The sequence below is a fragment of the Lynx rufus genome, unplaced genomic scaffold (genome assembly GCF_022079265.1).
Source record: "Lynx rufus isolate CCGP_SWC_20201006 ecotype Redwood Valley unplaced genomic scaffold, mLynRuf1.p SCAF_2, whole genome shotgun sequence".
NCBI lineage: Eukaryota > Metazoa > Chordata > Mammalia > Carnivora > Felidae > Lynx > Lynx rufus.
In genome coordinates, this window is record NW_025814834.1 from 144,245,701 (window position 1) to 144,272,124 (window position 26,424).

Below are 26,424 nucleotides of genomic sequence, written 5' to 3' on the forward strand. Positions count from 1 at the left end.
CTTAACCATGTAAACTCTTAGAAACACACTTAAACATGGCATCTATTGTAAGGTGCCATGATGGTAAGATGCTCCAATATTTCATACACCACTAAGAAGGAAAAAAAAAACTACCAATTAAGCTATGTTATCCTGATTTCAGAGTTGTTACAATATATTTTTTTATTATTTAAATTTATTTAAATTCAAGTTGGTTAACATACAGTGTAGTTGGTTTCAGGAGAAGAACCCAGTGATCATCGTTACAATATTTTTTTTAAAAAAGTGTGTTATAATTCTGTGTTTACTGGACTTGTCCCATGTTTAGCATACTTAATGGAGCTACCTCAAGTCACAACTTGGTCTCTGTTTTAGTGATTCAGAAACTTCGTAACAACAAGGCATATTCAGTTGGATTAGCGCTGTCCACTCTTTGGAGTCAGCTATCTCTCCTTCCTGTTCCATATTCAAAAGAACAAATACAAACAGATGACTATGGCCTTTGTCAGTGTTGCAAGGCCTTAATAGAATTCACTAAGCCTTTTGTGGAAGAAGTCATTAATAACAAAGAAAACTCAGTGGAAAGTGAAAATGAAAAGTTAAAGGATGAATTACTGAAATTGTAAGTATATTTTTTGGTAACATTTCACAATGGAATTAAGTAATTGATAGCTCAGTTAATTTATGTTTCTTTGTTTTATTTTTTTGCCTTGGATGTAGATGTCTAGTTTCAGATTTTGAATTTTAGAAGATTATGGGGTTCAGTGGTCCATGCCTCATTAAATGCCATGTTCTACATTTTTAAAAATTAAAAACCCAAATCCATTTGTTTAATTTACTTGATATTCTTCTTTGACTTGGCTTTACTCATCATAGCAAGTGAATAATAAAAGTGGGGGAAATAGGTGTAGCTAAAGAATCTGGTCTTTCTGTGGGGGAATTATGTTTTTGCTCTCCCTTTGAAAGCAACAGAAGCAGCACCAGACAGTTAAACATCCAACTTGACCACAAAAACGGTAAGAGTACCCAACAGCATTCAATCTGGGGGGCACTATAGACTAAACATGCACTGTTCAGTATGGCTATCAAGCACTTGACATATGGCTATTCCAAATTAAGATGTTCTCTAAGTATAAAATGCTCCCTGCATTTTGAAGACTTGTTATAAAAAAACGCCAAAATACCTCAATAATTTTTATATTAACATATTCACATAGTAGTATTTCAGATACATTGAGTTAATAAGATAAATTATTAAAATTTCCCTTGTTTTTTTTTTTACATTTTATTTATTTTTAATAGAGACAGAGAGACAGAGCACAAGTGGGGGAGGGGCAGAGAGAGAGAGGGAGATACATAACCTGAAGCAGGCTCCAGGGTCTAGCTGTCAGCACAGAGTCCGATGTGGGGCTCGAACTCATAAACCATGAGATCATGACCTGAGCCGAAGTCGGACGCTTCACCAACTGAGCCACCCAGACGCCGCCCCCACCCCCCCTGTTTTTTTTTTTAATGTGACTACTGGAAGATTTTAAATCATATATGGAGCTTGTATTGTATTTCTGTTGGACTATTTAATTACATGGACCAATAATTTTATCTTTTAAATTTTGTAGACTAAAACTGTTAGCTTTCTATTTTTTCAGGTTAGGACATAAAAAAATTTTTTTTTACCATTTATAAAATGCATTATTTCATGAAACTAAAGATATTTAAACTAAAGAAGTAGGAGGGGCTTAATCATAGAATAAAATTTGGTTTTGTAAGTAAAACAAATATAGCTCTATGAAAAAAATTACATTGTCCCAATTTTTCTTTGACCTGATGAAATCTACGTCATGGAGAATAGCACTGATCCTCAAACAAACATTCAGTAATCATTGATACAGTCCAGACATGGAAGTCAGTCTTACCACATTGAGTCTAGCAAGGAGTTCTCATGCTTTCCCCAATACTGGTAAGAAGGATGTTACATCACCAGTTTTATAAGCCATTGAGTTATTGGTGCTTATGTTATTTTTCATGTAAAATTAACTTGGATATGTTTATAAAATTAGGTATTTTATACTTAGGAAATGCTGTGTTCACAGTAACCCATTTCTTACACCTTAGTTGTTTCAAAAGCTTGAAATGCCCTTTGCTGACAGCACAATTCTTTGAGCAATCTAAAGAAGCTGGAAATGATCCTTTAAGATGTTTTGCATCTGAAATAATAGTAAGTACAGCTAATTTAATCTGCCATAAAATCTGCTCTAATTTAAAATGTTGTCCTGCTATATTCTCATGTACTGCACGTGGTCATGTACGTTGATACGTTATTAATTAGGCAATATGTATTTTTTGTAGAACACAGATAAAAAGATGGAAGATAAACATCAATAATATTATTTAGGTAATGAAATTAACACCTTCTAGACTTTGCTTTTATATTTATAAATAAATTTATACATATGTGTAAATAATTTTTTAGAAGAGTCTATCTACATACCCTTTTGGAATGTACTTTATTTCTCTTAGCATATTATGAATAATTTTCCATTGTCTTTCCATTGTCCATAGTATTCCATGGTATGGACCTTGCATAATATGTTTGACCTGGGCCATCTAGCTCAACACTTAGGTTTTCTCCAGTTTTTCATTATTATAGAACAATTCCAGTTTTCTTTTGTTAACTGTTAAGTCTGTGATAAGTATCCTTTTAACGAAATCTTTATATATTTCTTTAGTTGTTTTCTTAAAGTCAATTCCTAGAAGTAGAATTTCTGTGCCAAAGGATATCCTCAGTTTTAAGGGTCATGATAAATATTTTCAAAATACCTCCAGAAATAAGTAAATTTCATTTGAAAAGTAATTTGGCTTAATGTATCCAGTATTTTTAAGTGTGCTGAGATTCTTTATTAGGGAACTAATGTGAAATATGGAAAAATATGTACTTGAGATTGATAGTCATGAATTTCAGGTTAGAGCAGCCACTGTGGTTGTGGGTTTTCTTCAGCTATGTTCAGCTGTATGATGGTAGGTGCAACATAGGAAGAAAGTGGATTTAAATAGGTCAGGTTTTGAGAACTGTGGGAGTTCTACAAAGCAAGAGAGAGGAAATGGCATTGAGCATGTATGCAGGGAAGTGACTGTGACGCACAGTAGAATTTAAGCTGAGTAAGGAGGGAAGTTAGGATATACTAAATGTGAGAGACAGTGAATAGATGATGGGATCACTGGATTGTAGGTCCTGGTGTGACTGACAAGTTGTCAGAGCTAGGTTACTAAAGGGAATGACCTGAAAAGATTGGAGGTTAAAGAACAGGATGCTTGCAGTTACACTGTGGAAAAGTTAGTTATTAATAATGTCTGGGGTATGACCATGGAGTGAGTGTTCTTAGGAGAAGTAGAGGCTGAAATCATTGGACCAAAGTGAAGTACCTGAGATTCCAGGATATTAGAAGATCTTTGGTTGTACATTTAAGTTACACAGAAGTATGATTAAGAATAATGTCAGAAACACAATTAATGGTGTGACCTTGGGGTAGATCTAATACAGTCATATGAAATAAGTTTCAAAGGGGTTGAAGACAGGGGTTTTAGAGAGGAAGGGGGAGAATGGCCTAGAAATAGCAAGGAGAACAGGTATTTTACTTCCAGGCTTGATATAGTGGATATGGGTGAAAAAATAACAACCTGTGAGAGGTTTTCAGACAAAGTAGTTGTTGTCGGAGGAGTCAGGTTACCTTTAGAGCAAAAGAGGTAAGAGACCATTTCAAGAAGAATGAATTTTGCTGATAACTGTAAGTTCCACAGGTCATACCTGAAGGGTATCTGAAATCTGAGAAGAGGTAGGAGAAGGGTTTTGAAGAGGAGATGTCAGAAATGTAGGGGAACTAGATTTTGAGGAGAGATGATATGAATAGGGTTATGTAGTTAGTGGAATTAATGCTGATGGTCAAGATAGTAGGGAAGAGGCTAAGAGTGACATAGAAGGAGAGAAAGGGAGGAGTTTTCCAAGGAGTACATAACCGACCATAACAGGGCCTCTTCACTGTTGGCAATATTAGAGTACAGTATAATCCAGTGGATATTGTATAAAAATTACCATATATGATATATGTACCCTATTTTGAGAAAATAGCTATGAAAGTTGGTGGCTGTTATAGGATTTTAAGCCTGGGAGTGATGTATTTGTTTTGGATTCATCACTTCAGTGGAGGTTGAATTTAACAGAAATAAGATTGAAAATAGGGAGATCCTTAGGTGTGTTTTGGGAATTAGGTGAGAACTAGTGGGATCCTGATTATAGAAATGGTAGAGATGAAGGGGAGAGGGCAAAATAAAAAACTTCATAGTAGGTAAAATTGACAAAATTTGGTCATTAATTGGATTTAGAAAAATGGTTAAAACGTTGATTCATAAGTTTTGTGCTTGGGTAACTGGGCAGATGAAAGTGCCAGTAGCTGAGATAGAGAATACAGAACAAAGAACAAGGTGTTTTGTGCTTAAAAAAATTTTTTTTGTTAAGGTAATTTAAAAACATTCAGAAAAGTGGAAAGAACAATATAATGTACCCCTGGTATACCCATTACTCAGCTTTAACACTTTTTGACATTTTGCCAATCTTGTTTTATCTATCCTCCTTTGTTTTCCCTACTATGGTATTTTATAGCCAGTCGTAGATCTATCATTTCTTCCATAAGTCTTTTAACTATGCTTCTTTAACTAGTAAGGACTTATAAAAACACAACCACAATCCATTATGACATCTAGCAAGATTAGCAGTAAATTTCTTAATATATAGCCAGTTCCTAGAGAGCAGGTTTTTAAGGAATAAATTTTGAATAATGATCATACTTTGATGAGATCACCTAAAGAGGTAGGTCATTGTGAGAAAAGAAAAGGGTTTGGGACTGAACCCTACAGAGTACCAACACTTAAGATAAGTCCATCAAAGAGACCAAGGAAGAAGGGTCACAGAGGTTGTACAAGTATCACAGAAACTGGGGTAGTAGAGTTTCAGGAAGAAAGAAGTGATTGGTAGTGTTAAATGTAGCAGAGAGAGCCTGTAAAGTAACAGCTGAAGGGCATCCATTGGATTTAGGAAGATGGCATTGATAATTTTAGCAAGAACAGTTTAAGTGGAGTGTTGGAGACAAAAAACAGTAGAGTGGATAAAGGGGTCCATGAAAAATGAGAAATAGGGGGGAGCTAGTATAAGGTGTTCTTCAAAAGAGGAAGGATAAGAAAGAAGAAGCAGTAGCCAGAAGACATGAACTTGGGGTAGGAAGGTAATAGGGGAGATAGGGAGGCTTGAGCATGTGTATTTATAGACTCGAAGGGATAGGAACCATTAGAGGGGGAAAAGAGATGTATAATGGGATAACTGAAATAATGTGGCTCGAGAGCACACAGCTGGCCACAGGAGCAAGGACACCTGGAGGAGGTAAGAATGGGTATGTATGCAGCGAAATTTATAGCAGGAATGGAATATTACAATTGAAAGGAATCAAACCCACTGGCCTCAGATTTCTAGGTGAAGGAGATCTCTTAAGAATGAGGAGGTATAAATGGGGGCTTCAAGGAACTGGTAAAGGTTTGGAATACTGAAGGGAAAAGAAAAGAGATGGTAGAAGACTATGAAAGCATTAGTCACTAGTCTGAGCACTCAGCTGTGATTGAAGACCACAACTATAGTGGTAACAGTCTGTATTTGTGTATGATTTTTTTCTTCAACAGTAGTCAGTTGGGTGTGGAAGTAGAGAAGGTGGATGGTAGTTTTTTTTCCAAAGCTGGCATTTTATTGGGTAGATGGAGCTAAAGGAAATACAGGGTGTAAGTAGTTCAAATGACCAGAAATGTCTTGGTTAGACAGGGAAAGAAGGGAAGTTAGGAGGGGACAGATAGGTAGGTTAGATGAAGGGATCACAGAACTAGAAAGGTCAGAGGTACAAAAGCAGGTTGGTAGGAGAGACAGGATAAGAAGTTATGGTCAGAAAGTGAAATGCTGGAGTTAGTATCTAATATGGAATAGCTCCAAATGCTGACAGAAGTTCAGGATGGGATTACGTGCTGAAATGAATTAGAAGTTAGGGTCACTGGAATTTAGAAATCAAGAACCATGAGGCTGGACTGTTAGAGGAGTTACCTATGTGAACACTGAACTTTCCCACATCGTAGCAGTTGGATAGAGAAGATTGTGAGCAGGTGCCAAAGTCTTCAGTGAATGTGGGGAAATGACCAGGAAGTCAGCATATGGCAGAGATAAGAACAATAAAAGGTCAATATCTACCTCAAAGGAAAATGTGCTTTTGCTTGAGTACAGGAAGAACCAAGGTAATACCCAGCCTCTACCTATACCACCCTTCCCCACTCTTGCCTCCCTGGCTGTGCTATGTAAGAGGTGTGAGAGGATGAGCAGCCTCCACCAGAAATCAGTCCGGTTTAATTAGAGCAGCAAGATAGAGCAAGTATTCTATGAAAAGGTTGAGGGTATAGGGAAGAAAGTTTAAGATCTTATAGAAGTGAGGAAGCACAAAGCAATCAAGCAGAGGTAAAATCAGGGTAGGAGATAAAGTGAGGAGGTGCCTTCATTTCTATGCTGGAGAAGTCCAGATAAGTGGGAACACTTGAGATTGATAGCTTGAGCTGTCCCACCATTGGCAGAAGTTTTGCCTTTTTTTTTTTTTAAGTTTATTTATTTTGGGGGAGAGAGAGCATGAGCTGGGGAGGTGCAGAGAGAGAAAGAGGGAGAGAGAATCCCAAGCAGGCTCTGTGCTGTCAGCATGGTACCTGATGCAGGTCTCAAACCCAGGAACCATGAGATCATGACCTGAGCTGAAATTAAGAGACACTTAACTGACTGAGCCACCCAGGTGCCCTGGCAGAAGTTTTTTGATAGAGAACTGTTTGAATGCCCCAAGGGTTTCAGCATAGAAACATGCTTTAAAAAAAGGGCCAAGTCTGCCATGAGAAATTGTAGAGTGGCAGGTACATCCTGGGTCTGAGCAAGACTGCTGGTGTGTGGGTAGATTGTGAAGGCCCTAATTTGGACACAGGTGGACCCCAGATAATCCCAAAGTAGCACTGTAGAATCTGGTTATGTATAATGGGTTTTTAAAAGGCTAACCTTACTCTGGGAAAAAATACATCTAATATTGGCTGAATGAAGAAATGGAGCTTCATGGTTAAGAGGACATTTGGAATCCAAGTACAGTAAACTTTTTTTCTTACAGCTATAACAAGACTGCATGGCTTTGAAAATCAGTATAGCAGTATATATATTTAGCATCTGGTAGCTGAATAGCAGTCTTTTGTGACTGTGGATGATTTCCCTTGGTTCTTTTTTGTGTTCTGAAATGACTAATGGAGCCATCTGGGATCAGCAGATTTTACTTCCTTGAAGGCTGGAAAAGTCTTATTTGACTTTATTATTCCCTACAATGTCAGGCCCAGTGCCTGATACTCAAGTATTTATTAAATAAATGAGTGAATATGTGGAAAGTCAGTATTCTGATTTAGCTGTTCTTGACATTCCCTTTTGACTTATATAGTATGTTATGACTAACTTTTTTATACTTTTTGAAAGGGAGAGTGTGCGAGCTTATGCAGGGGAGGGGCAGAGGGAGAAGGAGGGAGAGAGAATCCCACGCAGGCTCCATGCCCAGCGTGGAGCCCAGTGCGGAGCCCAGCACAGGGCTTGACCTCACGAACCAAGAGATCATGACCTGAGCTGAAATTGAGAGTTGGATGCTTAACTGACTGAGCCACTCAGGCTCTCCTCATATTTTTTTTGTAGATGTTCTCAATAGATATTTGACACAGGAATTATATCATTTTCTAGGTAAAGAAACTGAGGCTTTAGAGAAGTTACATAACTTGTCCAGTATCTGATAGCTAATAGGTGGTAATTCCATTGGATTCTGAAGGTCAGATGTTTTCTAGTATACTGTAGTTAGGAATAATATAAGAGGCATAGGAGTGGCTTTATGTTTCCTGTCTTTTTTTTCTCTACTCTTACCTCCTTAAAAAAAAAAGGTAAAGCTGTAGTCCTGTCCACTCATGGTCCTCTTTCTCTTATGACACAAGAACCCTTGTGATATGAGATATCACCAGTTTCCAAAGCCTCAAAGTGGTCACTGGAGCACTGTTCCTAGAGTAATCTTCTTCTAAGTAGTTAGTTTACTATCATTTCATGGTATTTGTATGTCTCACATTTCTTAGATTGCTTTCAAATACCTCAGGCACTTTAAAAAAAAATTGTGATAAAATATACATAACATAAAATTTACTATTTTAAAAATCATTTTTAAGAGTGCATTTCAGTGGCATTAAATACATTCACGTTGTCATGCAACCATTACCACCATCTGTCTCCAGAACTTTCTCATCTTCCCACTCATTTCCCTTAGGTTGTTGGCAAATTTATCTCCTTGAAGCTATAGATTGAGGTCCCCATTTTCCTGTTGGCTATTTGGTCAGGAACCACTTTCAGTTCCTACAGGTTGTTCCTACAGACAGCCCTCTCCATAGACCCTTTCATGACATGGAAGCTTAGTTCTTTAATGCCTCCAGCGGTGAGTTTCTGACTCTCAAGGAGGGACTGGACCCTTTTTTATTTTTTTATTTTTTTTTAATAAAGTTTATTTATTTTGAGAGAGACAAGAGACAGTGCAAGTTGGGGGGGTGGGCACAGAGAGAGAGGAGAAAGAGAGAATCCCCAAGCAGTCTCCTCATTGCCAGTGCAGAGCCTGATGTGGGGCTCGAACCCATGAAGCTGGGAGACCATGACCTGAGCTGAAACCAAGAGTCAGACACTTAACCAACTGAGCCACTCAGGTGCCCCAGACTGGACTGGACCCTTTTTTAAAGACTTCTACCTGATTAATTCAGGCCCACCAGAGATAGTCACCTTTCTAATAACCCCGAATCAACTGATTTGGAACCTTAGATACATCTGCAAAAAATCCTTTCACTTCTTGTCATAACAAAATCTAATCATGGGGTGGTATCTTGCCATATTCTGTTAGGTTGAAGCAAGTCCAACAGGTCTCACTCACACTCAAGAGGTGAGGATTATACAGGATGTGAATATGGCACGGGAGGGTGAGAAGAGCATACTAGAGTCTGTCTGCTGTAGCTTACTTTTTTTATCCATTTCAACAGGGTTTCTTATCAGCAATTGGACATCCTTTCCCCAAAATGATTTTTAATCATGGAAGGAAAAAGAAGACATGGGATTATCTTGAATTTGAGGAAGAAGAAGACAAACAGTTAGCAGACTCTATGGCTTCTCTGGCCTATCTAGTATTTGTACAGGGCATCAGTATCGATCAGCTTCCAATGGTCTTAAGGTAGGAGTTAGTGTTTGATTTATTCGTGTAATTGTAAAAGGAGTATCGAACTCATATATCTAATTTCCAGCATACTTATTATTATACTAATACTTTAAATGAAGTATAAACAAAAGCTATTTTTTTAAATAATAATTTTGAGAAAGTGTGAGTGGCGGAGGCGCAGAGATGGATGGGGGGAGAGTGAAAATCCCAAGCGGGCTCCACACTGTCAGCACAGAGCCTGATGTGGGGCTTGATTCCATGAACAGTAAGATCATGCATGACCTGAGCTGAAATCAGGAGTCAGACACTTAGCCAACTGAGCCACCAAGGTGCCCCTAAACAAAAACTATTTCTATTATCATATAGTCTATAATCTGTTTAAGCCAATAGTACTCCAATAGTGAAAGGTGGTGGCGGGGGGTGAGAATTGAAATAGACATAATGGTGGGGACAAGAGTCAAAGTGTGAAACTGGGAGCGCCTGGCTGGCTCAATTGGAAGAGCATCTGACTCTTGATCTTGGGGTTGTGAGTTCAAGAGCTCCATGTTGGGTGTACAGATTACTTAAATAAAAATTTTTTTAAGAGTGTGAAACTGGGCTTGGTTTTGAAGCTTTGGGGATCACCCTGTACTATAAGAGAGGGAACTGCTCATTTACCCATGGTGGAGGGGTGGGTATCTAAAATGCCATCATCTTTTAACTGGATTACTCTTGTAGTCCTGAGTGGTTATTTATATATCCAACCTCAATCCCTTTTAATCCAACTCATTTTCAACACAGAAAGTGAAGCTTTAAGAGTAGTCCCTTAATGTAAACCCTTCACTGGCTTTTTATTGTTCTAAAGTCTAAAAGTCTTTACATAAGACAAGCTTATACATTATCTGATCTTTGCTTGATTGCCCTGATTCACCTTCTACCACTTTTTCTCTTGTTTACTATGCTCCAATAACATAGACCTTTTTTTGTTTTTTTATTCAAATGTGTCACAAACCTTTCTGCTATAGGGCCTTTGTATATGCTTAGAACAAACATCTTTAACCTTAAATGTCGCTTTATGAGGAAAGCCTTCGCTAATCACCCAATTTCAGTTGCATCTTCCTGTTGTAATTATCTTGACCTTGCCCTTCTTTTCCCATAAAGTTTATCAAAATTATTTTTAAGATACATAATTTTATAACATAACACCTCTTGGACTTTAATATCCATAATAATGGTTATGTATTTGTCTTGCAGATGATAGTTGTATTTCTTTGTGTACATTTATATATTTACTTATGAATGTACCTGGGGATATATTTCTGTGTAAATACTGCAATAATGGCTACCACTTGCATGTTCATCATGTATTAAACATGCCAATAGCTTTATATGCATTATCTAATCTTTATAATACTATGAAATAGAGTATTCTCATTTTACAAATGAAAATAACAGGCTTGGACAAGTTAAGATACCACTTAATATCATACAACTAATTAGTGGAATAGGTGGATTCAAACAGTTTTGTCTTCCCCCAGAGCCTATACTTACTTGAGAGAGAGAGAGAGAAAGAAAGCCCCAGGAGAGGGGCAGAGGGAGAGGGAGAGAGAATCTTAAGCAGGCTCCATCCCCATCACAGAGCTGATGTGGAGCTTGATCTCACCACTATGCAATCATGACTGACTTGAGCCAAAATCAAGAGTCAGATGCCTAACCGACTGAGCCACCCAGGCATCCCTAGAGCCTATACTCTTAATCACACTACCATCAAAATGACTTAGGTATCTATATTAGTTTGTGAAGGCTGTCATAATAAAACACCACAAACTGGATAGCTTTAAAATAACAGAAATGTATTTTGTCATAGTTCTGTAGGATGGAAATCCAAGTCAAGGTATGGGCAGTATTGGTCCCTTCAGAGGGCTGTGAGGAAGAATCTGTTCCATGCCTCTCCACTTGGTGACGGTGGTTTGCTGGCAATCCTTGATGTTCCTTGGTTTGTAGATGTGTCACTCCAATCTGGCTTTATGTTCATATAGCATTCTCTCTGTGTATGTCTCTGTCCACATTTCCCTTTATTATAAGAACACCTATTGTACTGGATTCGGGCTCACAGGAATGACCTCACAGGTGGGGGGGGGGGTTCCTGTTGTCCCCCTTGCCCATCCCAATTAAAAAGAAAAAAGAAGGCCCTGTCTCCAAATAAAGTCATATGCTGAAGTTCTGGAGGTTAGGATTCTAACATTTCTTTTTTGAGGGGGGCACAATTTAACCTTTAACAGTATTGATGTATACAAAATTTCTAAAAATACGTGTGGGTGATATATACATACATATATATGTTGTCTGTTTTAGCCCATCGTACCTATTGCAATTTAATATGGGGCACATTGAAGTCTTTTTGCAAAGGTAAGATCATTTAGATGGCATCTCAGAATTAAATAGTGTTAAAGTAGCTCTTGTTAAAAGTGGGGGAGACTACCTTCTCTTTGCCAGACCCTAATTAATTAATTGGTTATTTTATAAAACAGTGATGTAAATATGAAACAAAAATGAGTCAAAGAGGTTTTACAACAGAAATCTCTTTTAAATATTAAAATATTAGCTTCTAAGGGAGTTTCCAGTCATCTGCTTCTGATGTTTCTCCCCTTATTTCAAAAGTTGGTAAGTTAAAACACCTCTGTCCCACTGCAGCCTTCTCCATCTAAGCGAGGTGGTTAATAAAAGAAATTCATCCATGTTTTTGCTTCATAGACACAATGTGAACTGCATTAAAAGGAAGGAGGTGTCTTGACCCCACCTTTTTATATCTCAGATTATTAACAGTGATTGTATTCAACAACTTCTACTTGAGGCATTAAGAATGTAGGTCTTTCTCTTTGAAAAAAATTACAGAATAAAAATATGTGTAATTTTTTCAGACATATTTAAGCATTTTGCAAAACTCCATATGCTTTGTGTTCTTTCCTTGTAACATGTTTAAATTATCTCTTGCGATCAGTCAGGACCTTTCAGTAGTATCCTATAGGAACATTAGTGACAGTTTATCAATCCCATCTCTTCCCAGGTGAAGGAAGATTTGTAACATGGCAAATGTCCAAAGCCTCGGCCTACAAGGCAGGAATTTCCAAGGGTCTCCTGGCACAAGCAGTTTTTAACTCTGTAAATTTACTGTATTATGTATGTCTTAATGGTTTTACATTGTTTTTAGTCTCTATTTTATTCATACAATGAGAATATGTATTGATTTAAATCTTACGTTCTGTATTCTTAAGATTTCCAGACTATTTAGTCATTGAACAAAAACAACACTTTTAACTCCTTGCATGGTTAGAATAAAAACCTGGGCCTTAAATAATATTTTTTGCCACAGAGCTTAAATACTTAATTAACAAAGATTATATACCTTGAAAAAAATATGATCACAAATGGAAAGCATTTAATTATTATTTTTATATAAAAAGAATTGAAAAGATTTTACAGATTGATCAACTGGAATACATAATATCATATTATGTATAATTGGTTTCTTAGCACTTACTGTTGAAGATCCGTTGATTTGTTATACTAGGAAGTAAGCCCTGAGTGGGTAGATTTGGGTTGGATTTGGATGTCAATAGCCAAGTCAAAAGACCGATCATACGTGGATTAAGAATTTTGACTAAGTTCTTCAATAGAATTTTTCCTTAATGATAAATATTTTGAAAGTCTTTTAATTTCAATTTTTGCTTTATTTTTCCTAAAATGAAGAATCATTTAAAACAGTTTAGAAAGTCATGTTGATAAATTTTAATATTCTCTTCCAGAACAGAAGAGTCTGTTTTCTCCAAAGGAGTGGTAAGATTTGTTTGCACCCATTGTAATTTACACACAGTCATTGCACAAATACAGCTGTTGACTTTGCTATATATGTATCTCCATAGGATCTGTTGGAGAATGGTTTATTGAGAATAGAGGACAACAGTTTACTTCACCAGTACTTAGAAATCAAGAGCTTTCTTACTGTACCTCAGGTCAGTTAAATGTGTATTCTGATCCTGAAATAGCCCCTTTCCTATTCTAAAATTAAGTAAAGGTCTTTTCAGACTCCTCCTACTTCCTTCTCCATATCCTTTGAAAACTCTAGTGCCATGTGTCCAATAAAACTTGCTCTGATGGTGGAAGTGTTCTAGCTATGTATGATACAGTATTAAAGCCAGTAGCCACATTGAACACTTGAAATGTAGCTAGAGTTAAGGAACCGAATTTTAAATTTTATTTAATTTAAATTAATTTAAACCTAAATAGCTATATGTGACCAGTGGCTACCATAGTTGATAGTGTAGCATCTGGTGGAAAGACGTAATTTTCTTCTTAAACACTTTGTTTCTGTAGGGACCTTAAAAATGAAGCTCCTTTACTTTTCTCATAACTCAAGTCCTAAGGACTCCATCAAGGCATGCATTGACTCATTACTAGAAAGACATTTTTTCTCTCCTATGATTTATTTTGCTTAGTACTATCTGTTAGTTATCATAGCCAGGTGGGTCTTTAGATGTTAACGAAGAAACCTGTTTTTCTACTATTTAAATAGGAAAACATGGATATTAGTATATTAACAATGATTGTTTTTAATGAATGGATTATATTTTCCATGTCTGGTTTCATTTTTTGCCACCCTAGACATAATTGTAAATTACACTTCTAAATTTATGCTTTGTAACATCCCCATTCAACATTACTTACAAAACAGATTGTACTTTGCTTCCTCAGATGTAACAGTGGAACGAAAGGCTCAGAGAAAAATTTACTTAATTTTTAAATCTCCTACCTTCCCTTCTCTGAAATTTTAGTATCCATTGATAATATAGTTGTTTATTGTCAATACAATCTATTATCATCTGAATGGTGGTTTTTGTTTGTTTTGTTTTTATTTCCAGGGCCTAGTCAAAGTAATGACGCTTTGCCCCATTGAGACATTGGTATGTAAATGTTTTGGAAGTAAATAATAATGAGTTAGAGTGAAGATTTTTTTTTTTTTTTTTTTTTTTTTGAGAGAGAGAGCGAGCTGGGCTGTGTGCTGGAGCAGGGAGAGGGGCAGAGGGGGAGGGAGGGAGGGAGGGGGGAAGAGAGAGAGGGAATATGAATGAATGAGAATCTTAAACAGGATCCAAGCTCAGCACAGAGCTCAATGTGGGGTTCAGTCCCACAACCCTGGGGATCATGACCTGAGCTGAAATCAAGAGTTGTATGCTCAGCTGACTGAGCCACCCAGGTGCCCCTTTACAATGAGAAATTTTCTTGAATAATTTACAGCTGACTCTTGAACTATGCAGGGATTAGTGGTGCCATCCCCCTGCATTAGTCAAAAAGCCAGGTATAACTTTTGACTCCATAATGCCTCCTAGTGACCAGAAGCCTTACTGATAACATAAACAGTTGATTAACATATGGTTTGTATGTTACATTATATACTATATGTGTGCAATAAACTAAGCTAGAGAAAAGAAAATGTTATTTAAAAATTCATAGGAAAAAAAATCATAAGGAAAGTACATTTACAGAACTATATGCCAGAAAAAATCCACTATAAGTGGACCTGCACATTTCAAATTCCTTGTGTTGAAAAGTCAACTGTAATCTTCATTCAGTTTATGTAACAATATTATTTGTTTGATTCTAGAGGAAAAAGAGTTTAGCTATGCTTCAGCTGTATATTAACAAGTTGGATTCACAAGGCAAATATACGTTATTTAGGTATGTATCAAGAATGGTTGTCAAGAATGGTTGTAGTTGATTAAAAACCAAATTAATACCATTTAATTATTCCAGGCTACAGTATTTCAGAATGTTTTACATATAATCGACTGTACTTGGAAACCATATTATAATAAATTCTCTTATCCCTATGGGTAGAGAAGGGTTAGTTAAATATTATGGACTCATATGAATAATAGTATTTCAGCTCAACTAATTGAAGTAGTCTAAAATTAAAATAGACTAGAGAGAGATTAGAGATTGATAAGTCTCCTGATGGAACTTTACAGATCAGTAATCTCTATTATTCACTGTTGAAATTAATTGCTCTGGAGTTATAACTTGGATAGGCTATTCACTTTTAAGTTAAAAGTAGAGATTATTAATTGTGCTGTTTGAAAAGGAAAAGATTCTAGCAACTCTCTGAGTTAAAGAGCAGCTGTAAAGGGCCAAATAGCAAATACAGGCTTTATGCATCACTCAGTCTCTGTTGCAACTATTCAACTTTGCCTTTGTAGTGGAGGTGAATATATTCCAATAAAACAAAACAGGCAACAGGTTGGATTTGGCCTGCAGACTTTAGTCTGTTGATATGCCTGGTAGTAAAAATGAGTTAAACACCAATTTGGGCAATGTCAAAATGCTAGTAAGTCTTCTTTTGGAATTGGCCAACACTAGCATTCTTAATCCCATCTTTACTTCTATCAATAAGACTTAGGCCAGGTTTATGAAATTATAATTTGATGCTTATGTCTTAATACGAGTTTTCCTGTTCTGATTTACCTATGTCCCTACCAAGAAATCCCCCTTTCTTAAGCTAGTCATACTGTGTTTCCTTTTTTTGCAATTAAGTTAGTCTAACACGACTAGTCTACCTTCACAGGGAATAATTTTGGGAGATTTTAGGCTATTAGTGCCCATTTTTGCCATGTCAAATCACTGCAACTATATTCACAAAAGATTCATATTTGATTTAATAGAAATTTCTTGTTGGAAAGATCCAGTGAAAATAGAATTTGCTAGTTAGAGCAATAACCACAACAAGTAATTTGGCAATTGGTTGATCACCTTGCTAATTGTCTTCACAGATTTTTGTATTTTTAGAAATAACACATGGTCCATTTGAATTTGTAAAATTTTCAGCATTGTTTAAGTATAATAGAGTCCAGGATAAATTCAAATGTATTGTAATTTTGCTTTCAAGGTGCTTATTGAATACAAGTAATCATTCAGGTGTGGAGGCTTTCATTATTCAAAATATCAAAAATCAAATTGATGTGTCACTAAAGGTAAGAGCATAGCTCAGGTGTTGATTATCTTTTTTACTTTGTGAGATATATATATTCATTTGTGGAATACACTAATGTATATCTAGTATTAGGGTATATTTTTTCACCATTTCTAGTATTTCTTTTTTAAAAACATGAATTTTGAAATTTTATTAACTATACATTTAAATTGTATTAATTCTTTGAGCTGAGAATATGATTTTGTTTTGCTCTGTACTTCTGAAATATCAATGGAAACTTAAGTCTAATCTGTTTATGAATAGTCAGTAATTTCATACTGAAAACAAAGAGTGCATCAATGTTTTCAAACTGGCAGTTTGTTCCCATTGTCTAGAAATAGTGTGAATGAATGAAAATTTAAGTTTAGAAACATATTTTAAATGTGTAATGTTTATTTTTGTAGTGTGAGGGTACTAGAAAAACACGTGAATTTACCAACTATTACTTAAAATCTTTCCCAATTTTTCTTTTGCTTTTCAGAAAACACATGACAACAAATGGTTTACAGGACCACAGCTGATTTCACTTCTAGATTTGGTACTCTTTCTCCCAGAGGGTGCTGAAACAGATTTACTTCAAAATTCAGATAGGTAAGGTTGACCATTACTAAGGTTCACATAGTAAATTAAAAAAAATGTGAAACCCCTGCTTAGCAAACCTAAACAAATAAGGTGTATTTTCCTGTTATGAGTTATGGTTAATTCATAAAATTACATAAAGATTTTCATATTTTAGTAATTAGATGCTATGTAAAAACAGAATTAAAAACTCCTCTTTCCAAAAGCATGACCAATAGTATGATTTTATACCTATGATGTACCCTGCATTCCATTGTACAGCTCATAAGGATTTGCAACTAACTCTAAGCATTGGTGACTGAAAACTAAGAATTTCAGTATAACTTACATAAAAGACTTACATGTTTGGGTTATATTGTTTTGTTTTCTAGGACATCATTTTTTTATTAAAACAATTTTTTTAATGCTTATTTATTTTTGAGAGATAGAGCGTGAATGGGGAAGGGACAGAGAGAGGGAGACACAGAATCCAAAGCAGGCTCCAGGCTCTGAGCTGTCAGCACAGAACCCAACGGGGGGCTCGAACCCACAAACTGTGAGATCATGACCTGAACCGAAGTTGGACGCTTAACTGACTGAGCCACCCAGGTGCCCCAAGGATATCATTTTTTTTATATATAGAACATGTAATTTCACTTTTAGTCTACACAGTGGATGATAAGTGGTTGTAAGCATTTATAAAGGAATCTTAAAATTCAGGATGCAAGAGATGATACTCTCAAGTATTAAAAGATAACAATGCTCCCTTATAATTTTCACAGTTGTATTTTGTGAACTTGAAGAACAAGAGTGATAATTACTAATACAAAAGATGTGTTAAAGGGCATAGTTTCTAATGGCAAATATAATTGTAAAAATATACCCAAGGTTTTAACTTATTTTATTCATTGAAATTGCTGATTATATAATACTGTATTGTAAATAACAAGTTATGTGTTTTTAATTAACAGGATAATGGCTTCATTAAATTTATTGAGATATTTGGTTATCAAAGATAATGAAAAAGACAATCAAGTAAGTGAAATTTTTAAAAATTAAACTGAGTATATTCAAAATGCACAAGCCAATATTTAATATTTTACCCAGCTACAAAGTCTGGGAGACATGTCAATAAGAATTCTGAAACATGAAGTGAATTCTTAGGAGCTCTTACTACTTCACATCCAGCTTCCCTTTCAATTTCTCTTTTTTAACCCTTGCCATCTTGCTGTAAGCATTGCTTAGCCCTGTCAGGTAGGTAAGTTGCAAGTCGTAAGTTAACTAAACTTTTGGAGCCCAGCATATATTTGGGTGTCTTGTTCAGTTGCCTCCACCTCTAGTTCACGATTGTAAGTCTAAGATGTCTAAAATAAAATCATCTGATAATTTGATATCCTCTAATTGAAGCATTTTCAGCACTAAAATCTGTTAATAGCACCTTTTGGATAATGTGTGGGAAGTGTTTTTTTTTCTTTAAATAGTGCATCATTAGAGGTATTCAATGAAGACAAAACTTTGAGGAAGATTTGTCATACAGTAAAATTAGATTTGCTTTTTATCTTCCCCTCTCTTTCTACCTATTCTAATAGTTGTTTTCCCACAATGTGTCATCTCTATTTAAATTGTAACTACCTAAATTACATGTGTTGTTAATCTGGTTTTAGTTTTTTTTTTTAAGAAAGTAATAAAAGAAATGAAAGTAATTGGTTTTTATGTAAGGATGCCAGAGAGCTTTTTTAAAGAAAATTTAAGTCAGTCATGATTTGGAATGAGAAGTTTGTAAGTAGCAATTTCCTTCCCTCTTGACTGAATTTAGTGGATGCAGGGTTTTGACCTGTTTATCCCTCTTCAGCCAGAAACAGTTATTTGCTATTATTGACTAGTGCTTATTCTCTACAGGGTGCTTATTTTTCCCCTACATCTTGCAGTGAAGTTTTCCAAATATACAACCAAAGTGAAATATAATTTTACAATATCACACTGACTTACCACCAAGATGCTACCATTAACATTTTACTCTACTTTTATCATGTCTCCATCTCTCTACCATCTATTCATCAGTCTATTTTTTATGCACTTCATAGTAAACTGTATGCAGAGAGCATACTTGCCCCTACATATTTCAGCATATATTTCAATAGAGTTAAATATCCGTCTGTAGTTTTTTTTTGAGATAACATTTACATAAAATGAAATGCACAAATTTTAAGCGAGTATCTCTGAGTTGTAGCAAATGGATAGGATTAATCCAAGTCTTTTTTTTTTTTCTTTTTTTTTTTTTAATTTGAGAGAGAAAGCGAGAGCAGAGGAGAGGGGCAGAGGGAGAGCAAGAGAATCTTTTTTTTTTTTTTTTAATTTTTTTTTTTTTTCAACGTTTATTTATTTTTGGGACAGAGAGAGACAGAGCATGAACGGGGGAGGGGCAGAGAGAGAGGGAGACACAGAATCGGAAACAGGCTCCAGGCTCTGAGCCATCAGCCCAGAGCCTGACGCGGGGCTCGAACTCACGGACCGCGAGATCGTGACCTGGCTGAAGTCGGACGCTTAACCGACTGCGCCACCCAGGCGCCCCAGAGCAAGAGAATCTTAAGCAGGCTTCATACTCATTGCAGAGCCCGATGTGGGGCTCAGTCCCACAACCCTGGAATCATGACCTGAGCTGAAATCAAGGGACACTCAACCAACTGAGCCACCCAGGCACCCCTTATCCAAATCTTTATCAAATGTAAAACACTGTTGTCATCAGAAGTTTGCTGTGTCCTTATCTGCCTTTTTTTTTTCTTATAGCTTTTCAAAGATAATATAGGCTTAGGAAGGATCTTTAACTTGCAGAAGGGCCCATACCTAGTAAGTGGTAGAGACAGCCATGACCCCAGGCAATGGCCAGAACCTTTGAATCACAGTATATCCTGATTCCTAAAGGAGCTTGTGGTAAAAACAGAAAAGCTAACAAGTGATATTCACAAGCATTGGAGGCCCTGAGGCTTCAGGAGGGTGTCCTTAGGGTATGGTATAAGTTTTTACTTTTTTAGTTATCATGAAAGGCCACACCTAGAGATGACCTAATTTGACTGTCAGGGAGAAATAATATCTTCTTGATTAGGAGTGTTAGATTTATTAGGTATGGAACACTGTACTGCAGGGACAGCAGATGGGCCTCTGCATAGAGAGGGAAAACAGAGCAGTTTAGCATTGTGCAATATCTATTATGCCCATAGATAATGCCTTTTATTTGGCTTGAACATTAAATGGTGAAGAAAAGGATACAACCAGTTTACAAGATTGCTTTATTATTTACTGGTTTAAAAAAATTTCTTGGGATTCAAATATCCCAAAGTATTGCCATGCAAGTTACCATAAGAATTATTATACCAAAGAGATAGCAAAAAAACTCAGTCCAAGATGGGCAACCTGTTATCTTTGAGGCAGGTTAAGAGCCTGTTTGTTCATCATAGAAGTATTTCTCCCAAGTGCAGTTATAATAGGTCATGTATATACATGACAGGTAAATCTGTGTGCTATGGCTGATCAAAAAATGACAGCTTCTGAGTTTTTATACATTTTGATTAAGGAAGAATCAAAATGATACCCTAGTGAGGCTGAATTCTGGGTAGTTTTATTCAAAAAGACTCCTACCAGTACCTGTTTCTGATCAGTTAAGCATGCTGAGAGGGTAACTAGCCAGATGAAAAGCTGAAAAGCAGTCAGGAAGGTATACAGGGATATTAAGAGGATCATTCAAATACAAAACAAAGTGATTCATAATTGAATAATCATCCATTTCTTTTCCTGCTCTTCTGGATTGCTGTCAGACTTATTCTTTTCATATGTCATTCCCCATTTCACCCTATTTCATTTCTGTTTATCTCTTCTAAGTTATAGGCACCTTCTCCCATACTTCAGATTCAACAAAACTTTTCTTGAACCTCCATCTCTTTTTTTTTTTAAGTGTATTTATTTTTTTTCAATATATGAAATTTATTGTCAAATTGGTTTCCATACAACACCCAGTGCTCATCCCAAAAGGTGCCCTCCTCAATACCCATCACCTACCTTCCCCTCCCTCCCACCTCCCATCAACCCTCAGTTTGTTCTCAGTTTTTAAGTTGAACCTCCATCTCAACTGGCAAAACCAGCTTACTGATTTTGAGAGAGAGAATGCACAAGCGGAAGTGGGGAAGGGTCAGAGAGAGAGGGAGAGAGAATCCCAAGCAGCTCCCACACTGTCAGCACAGAGTCTGATGTGGGGCTCAATCTCACGTCCATGAGATCATGACCTGAGCCAAAATCAAGAGTCACATGCTTACCTGACTGAGCCACCCAGGCACCCCCAACCTAGTTTTTATTAATGATATGTTAAATGTTAGTTGTTTTAAATTACAATAATTTATTCTAATACACAGTCCATAATAATTTTATCCCTCACTGTCTGTCCTATCTACTCATACCCTTTTCCATCTGCCTGCTTGTCCATTCTTTGTCCTAAATAATTTGTGCTTATAATATGTACAATGAAAACAAGGTCAAAGGAAACAATGTAAGATTGTAAAGGCTACAAGAATTGGGAATTTTTAAAAATTGAATTGTATAATATAGGCATATATGCTTTTCATTTAGGAAAATAACTGTATCTGGCATATATACACATACATATAATCCTGTGTAATCCATATTTTGGGTTTTCATTTATTGAAACATATCCCTTGTGTATTATTTGCTGAGCAAGAGGACTTCAGGTGACACACATTCCTTATTATTACAGTATTAATATTAGAAACAGTAGAAGTTCTACAATACTACTTCATAAATAAGTGTCGTATGCTTTGTAAATAAGAATAAATAATACTTCATAAATAAGAATCATATTCAAATAAGGAGAAAGGGGAAAACTGGGTGTTATTTGTTTCCTTCCTTTATTTCGTCAGTGTCATGGTTTCTGACAGGTCCCTGTCTGTTCTGGCAATAAATTTCATTATGTGTCAGAACTGCCTAGTCTTCCTTTTGTGAGATAGACTCCAGTGGATTTTGAAATATATAGGTAAGCTTTACAACTGAAAGAATTTAACTACATTAAGTGAGTCTACTTGGGTAAAAATTAAAAACAAGCATCTGTTGGGTGCCTGGGTGGTTCAGTCTGTTAAGTGTCCGACTTCAGCTCAGGTCATCACCTCATGGTTTGTGAGTTTGAGCCCCACGCTGGGCTCTGTACTGACAGCTCAGAGCCTGGAGCCTGCTTCAGATTCTGTGTCTCCCTCTCTCTTCCCCTCCCCTGCTCATGCTGTCTGTACCTCTCAAAAATGAATATATGTTAAAAAAAAATTTTAGAAAAAAAGCAAGCATTTGTGAGAACATCACATCTTTATCCTTATTGTAACTATTTAAAATTCTTAAGTTACTTTTTCTAGACATTGAAGATAAAAGAAATCTTAAAATGATTTTCCTTGTGGTATTTTTTTTAAAGACCTAGTAACCTTAATTTTAAGAGAGGGAATATTCTTATTTCCACAACTTCTTCACTCCTACATGCTTCTAAAATTACAGTTCATCATATGAAAGATTTGTAGAATTAGCTGGACAGAATTCCCAACAGATTTGCTGTAGCCTAATTTTGCCACATGTTTTTATTGCCTTATTACAAGTTTTATGATAACGTGTTGTATGTTAAAATAAATTGCTATTAAAAACAACTAAAGTCTTAATAAAGACCTCCTAGATTTTCACTGTCCAATATAGTAGGTAGTAGCCACATATGACGATTCAAAATTAGGATTAAAAAACATTTTCAATTAAAAATTTTCTTCCTCATTGGCATTGGATAGGGCTATTTTATTTTTTTAGAGAGAGAGGACATGAACCCGGGTGGGGGAGAGAGAGAGGGAAAGAGAATCATAAGCAAGCTCCATGCTCAGTGCAGAGCTTGATGCAGGGCTCAATCCCATCACCCTGGGATCATGACCTGAGCTGGAATCAAGAGTCAGATGGTCAGCCAACCAAGTCACCCAGGTGCCCCTGGATGGGATCATTGTATTTTTTTTTTTTTTAACATTTATTTATTTTTTGAGAGAGACACAGAGAACGTGAACGGGGGAGAGGCAGAGACAAGAAGGGAGTCACAGATTCCAAACCAGGCTCCAGGCTCTGAGCTGTCAGCACGGAGCTCAATGCGGGGCTCTAACTCACAAACCTGAGAGATTTGTGACCTGAGCCCAAGTAAGATGCCTAAGCGACTGAGCTATGAAGGTGCCCCTTGGATCATTGTATCTTTTTTAAAAATTTTTTTTGGTGTGTTTATTTATTGATTTAGAGAGAGACAGTGAGAGAGACAGAGCATGAGCGGGGGAGGGGCAAAGAGAGGGAGACAGAATCTGAAGCAGGCTCCAGGCTCTGAGCTGTCCACACAGAGCCCAATGCAAGGCTCAAACTAAAGAACCACGAGATCATGACATGAGCCGAAGTCAGACGCTTAACCGACTGAGGCACCCAGGCGCCCCGGATCATTATATCTTAACATATGGTCCTAATCACAATCATCTGGGTATTCTTTTATGTGCATAAATGCAAATTCCTGGGTTCAGCCCTAAATCTACTCAAAGTCTCCGAGTAAAGCACAGAAAGCTACATTTTTAACTAGCACATTGACATTTAAGAACTTCTATATAACTATGAATAAAATCTATTTTATGACATATTTGTATACATGATAAAAGATACTATTTGGAACTGAATAATCAAAACTTGAATACAAAATAGGCTTTCAAGTGATCCACTTTTAGTTAAGGATAATTGGGTTCCTAAGTTTCCCTTTTTCACCTATTTTCCTTTGTAAAGAGCCCCTGGAAACTTTTAATAAAATTAATGAATTTTCTCTCTCTTCTTCTACCTCCTCTTGTTCTCTCCTGTCTCCTTTCTCTTTCCCATGACACACCCCTCCCCTCTCATTTCCCTTTCTTCCTTTCTAATAAAATTAAGACTTTGTGACTCCCCTCCTTTGAGTAATATAAGAGGAAATGCTCTTGGCATAAAAACTTCTAATATGGATGACAGAATAACCCTAAGCTGTCCTAGGCAGGTAAAATTTCTATCTACATGGATCACTAGAAAGTTCATTAACAGCTTTTTGTTAGAAATGTTTCCATTAATAGAGAAGGGAAAGAATCCTCTAGAACTAGATCTGTAACAAGGCTATCAATTGAAAGATAATGAGTTGAAGGAATATATAAGGTAGTCATTGTAGGGATGGTTTTTACAGGAAAAGAAATGTCTCATCATATGGATTATTCTCAAATAATTTTCTCACGGATAAAACTTGTATGTTACACATCTCAAAGTCAGGAGCTGTCCAGATGGTGTAGGAATGAGTGTAGTATCCAAAGTACATTTTTGTTTTGATTGGTATTTTATTTTGATTGGTATTCACATAAAATAACTAAATGTATGCATGAATGTGTTATTAAATAGTAAACTACCTTGGAAGGCAAGGATCAGATTTTATTTTTGTTTCTTGAGCTCTTAACATGTGTTTAATAATAGTGGGCAATCAAAAAATGTTGAACCAAATAACTAATTCTTTCATTAATTCTTCTGAACAGACTGGATTATGGACAGAACTTGGAAAGATTGAGAATAATTTCTTAAAGCCACTCCATACAGGACTTAATATGTCAAAAGCACATTATGAAGCAGAAATTAAAAATAGCCAAGAAAATAGCCAAGGTTGGTAATGTGTATTTCATTTTTAGTTAGGTCTAAAAATTAGTCAAATTTTAGAACTGTTATGTATATTCAAAACAAAGAACTCTCTAATATCATAGTTGTTTATTTTATAACAAACAAGGAACCATGACAGTTAAGTCATTTCATTTATAATTAAAATGATTTTTAACAGATCTGTAAAGCCAGTTGAAATTGAAATTGGGTTAACAAAGATTTAAAACAAATTGAAGTATATTCTGGTTTAAAACCAGATTAAGATCAAATTCTGATTAAGAATCTAACTGTAATACAAGTATTTCTATTTGTATATTTCACTAATTTTGGTATGGCTCTGTCCATCCCCCCACCTGTCCTCACCGCCAACCTCACTCTCAAGTAAATCTGTATAAATTACAAAAAAGAATCTCAGATTCAGAATTACTTTTTAAAGTCAGCAATTCTACTATAATGATCTTCTGCTCTTTTCTATGTATCTGTGGGGATATTTCTTAAAGGCATTACTAGAAATTTCTTTTTAGTGTAACAGATATATAATAATGAAAGTAGGTTATAAATTGATTATTGAAATCTGAGAGATTTTTAATGGTTAAATTTTTTTCTTCCCTTAACAGATGTCCAGAAATCTAAAGATCTTTGTTCTGTAACTGTAGGTGGAGAAGAGATCCCTAATATGCCACCTGAAATGCAGCTTAAGGTATATCTGAAATTTTCCTAAGCTACATCCAGCTGAGGACTTTCTACTTTGTTTTTTTGCTTTAACAGCAACATTAATATAACACTAACTTTCCTTGGCATTGCAGGTTCTACATTCAGCTCTTTTCACATTTGATTTGATTGAAAGTGTTCTGGCTCGAGTAGAAGAACTCATTGAAATAAAAACAAAGTCTACCCCTGAAGAAAATATTGGGATAAAATGAACCTCCATTTTCCAAAATAAAAACAAGTAAAATACTGTATTTTCCATTATGATTATTTAATATCTTTATAAAAACTTTTCTGTAAAATACTAGAAAAATAAATGTAACCTTTCTCAGTTATTGGTTTCTGTGATGACACATTATGGATCAGTAGTATTCTTTGGTTTTAAAAAGATAATCTATCTAGATGGTAATGATGCCCATATATGTATTCTAAATCCTACTACTGAAAATCCAATACAAACTAATAATTTTATGTTATAATTTCATAAAATGTAGTTGAATTGCCTTTATGCATTCATACAGTTGTAGTGAGTTTATAGATACATTGATACACTTTATGTTCCAGTTAGATGCTATGACACATTTTAGAACTCCTAGTGTTGGGGCACCTGGGTGGCTCAGTCGGTTAAGTGTCCGACTTCGGCTCAGGTCATGATCTCACAGCTTGTGAGTTAAAGCCCTGCGTCGGGCTCTGTGCTGACAGCTCAGAGCCTGGAGCTTGCTTTGGGTTCTGTGTCTCCCTATCTCTGCCCTTTCCCCAGCTCACACTCTGTCTCTCTCTCTCAAAAATAAATAAACATAAAAAAAAAAATAGAACTCCTAGTGTCAAATAAGATATCACACCACTCTAAAAGCGTACACAGAAGTTTTCAGTTGGGCCAGTTGGCTGCTTCTCTTAATTTCCCTTCCTTTCCTTGCCTCAGGAGGAGTCTTAGGGGGCAGAGTTCCATCACCACCTCTCTAGCAGCAGTTACAACATGAAAGCATCTGCAAAGATTAATTTTAGAAAATACTGGCAGCCTTTGTGGAAAAGCTAAAAAGTGTATGTGACTTTCCTTTAGTCTAAGGGGCTAGTTAAAAAATGCTGTGTTTTTATTTTGTAGTAAATACTTATCCATCCAACTTAATTTGTATCATTAAAAAACTGCAT

At 36.0% G+C, this 26,424-nt stretch overlaps 1 protein-coding gene across 3 annotated transcripts in view; it reads left to right on the forward strand.

The window, feature by feature from the left end:
- GLMN (glomulin, FKBP associated protein) overlaps window positions 1–25,529 on the forward strand; it is a 34,703-nt gene extending 9,174 nt beyond the window's left edge. For 2 of the 3 annotated variants that reach the window (XM_047084260.1, XM_047084261.1), the window contains exons 6-19: window positions 355–601; window positions 2,092–2,194; window positions 9,127–9,314; window positions 11,634–11,687; window positions 13,085–13,115; window positions 13,202–13,291; window positions 14,198–14,239; window positions 14,941–15,014; window positions 16,219–16,303; window positions 16,784–16,893; window positions 17,832–17,895; window positions 24,450–24,573; window positions 25,185–25,267; window positions 25,374–25,529. In XM_047084260.1, the coding sequence (XP_046940216.1) occupies window positions 355–601; window positions 2,092–2,194; window positions 9,127–9,314; window positions 11,634–11,687; window positions 13,085–13,115; window positions 13,202–13,291; window positions 14,198–14,239; window positions 14,941–15,014; window positions 16,219–16,303; window positions 16,784–16,893; window positions 17,832–17,895; window positions 24,450–24,573; window positions 25,185–25,267; window positions 25,374–25,490 (1,412 nt within the window). In that variant the 3' untranslated portion in view covers window positions 25,491–25,529. The remainder of the gene's footprint in view (window positions 1–354; window positions 602–2,091; window positions 2,195–9,126; window positions 9,315–11,633; window positions 11,688–13,084; window positions 13,116–13,201; window positions 13,292–14,197; window positions 14,240–14,940; window positions 15,015–16,218; window positions 16,304–16,783; window positions 16,894–17,831; window positions 17,896–24,449; window positions 24,574–25,184; window positions 25,268–25,373) is intronic. The other variant, XM_047084262.1, reaches the window with a different exon arrangement.
- Window positions 25,530–26,424: the final 895 nt, after the last annotated feature.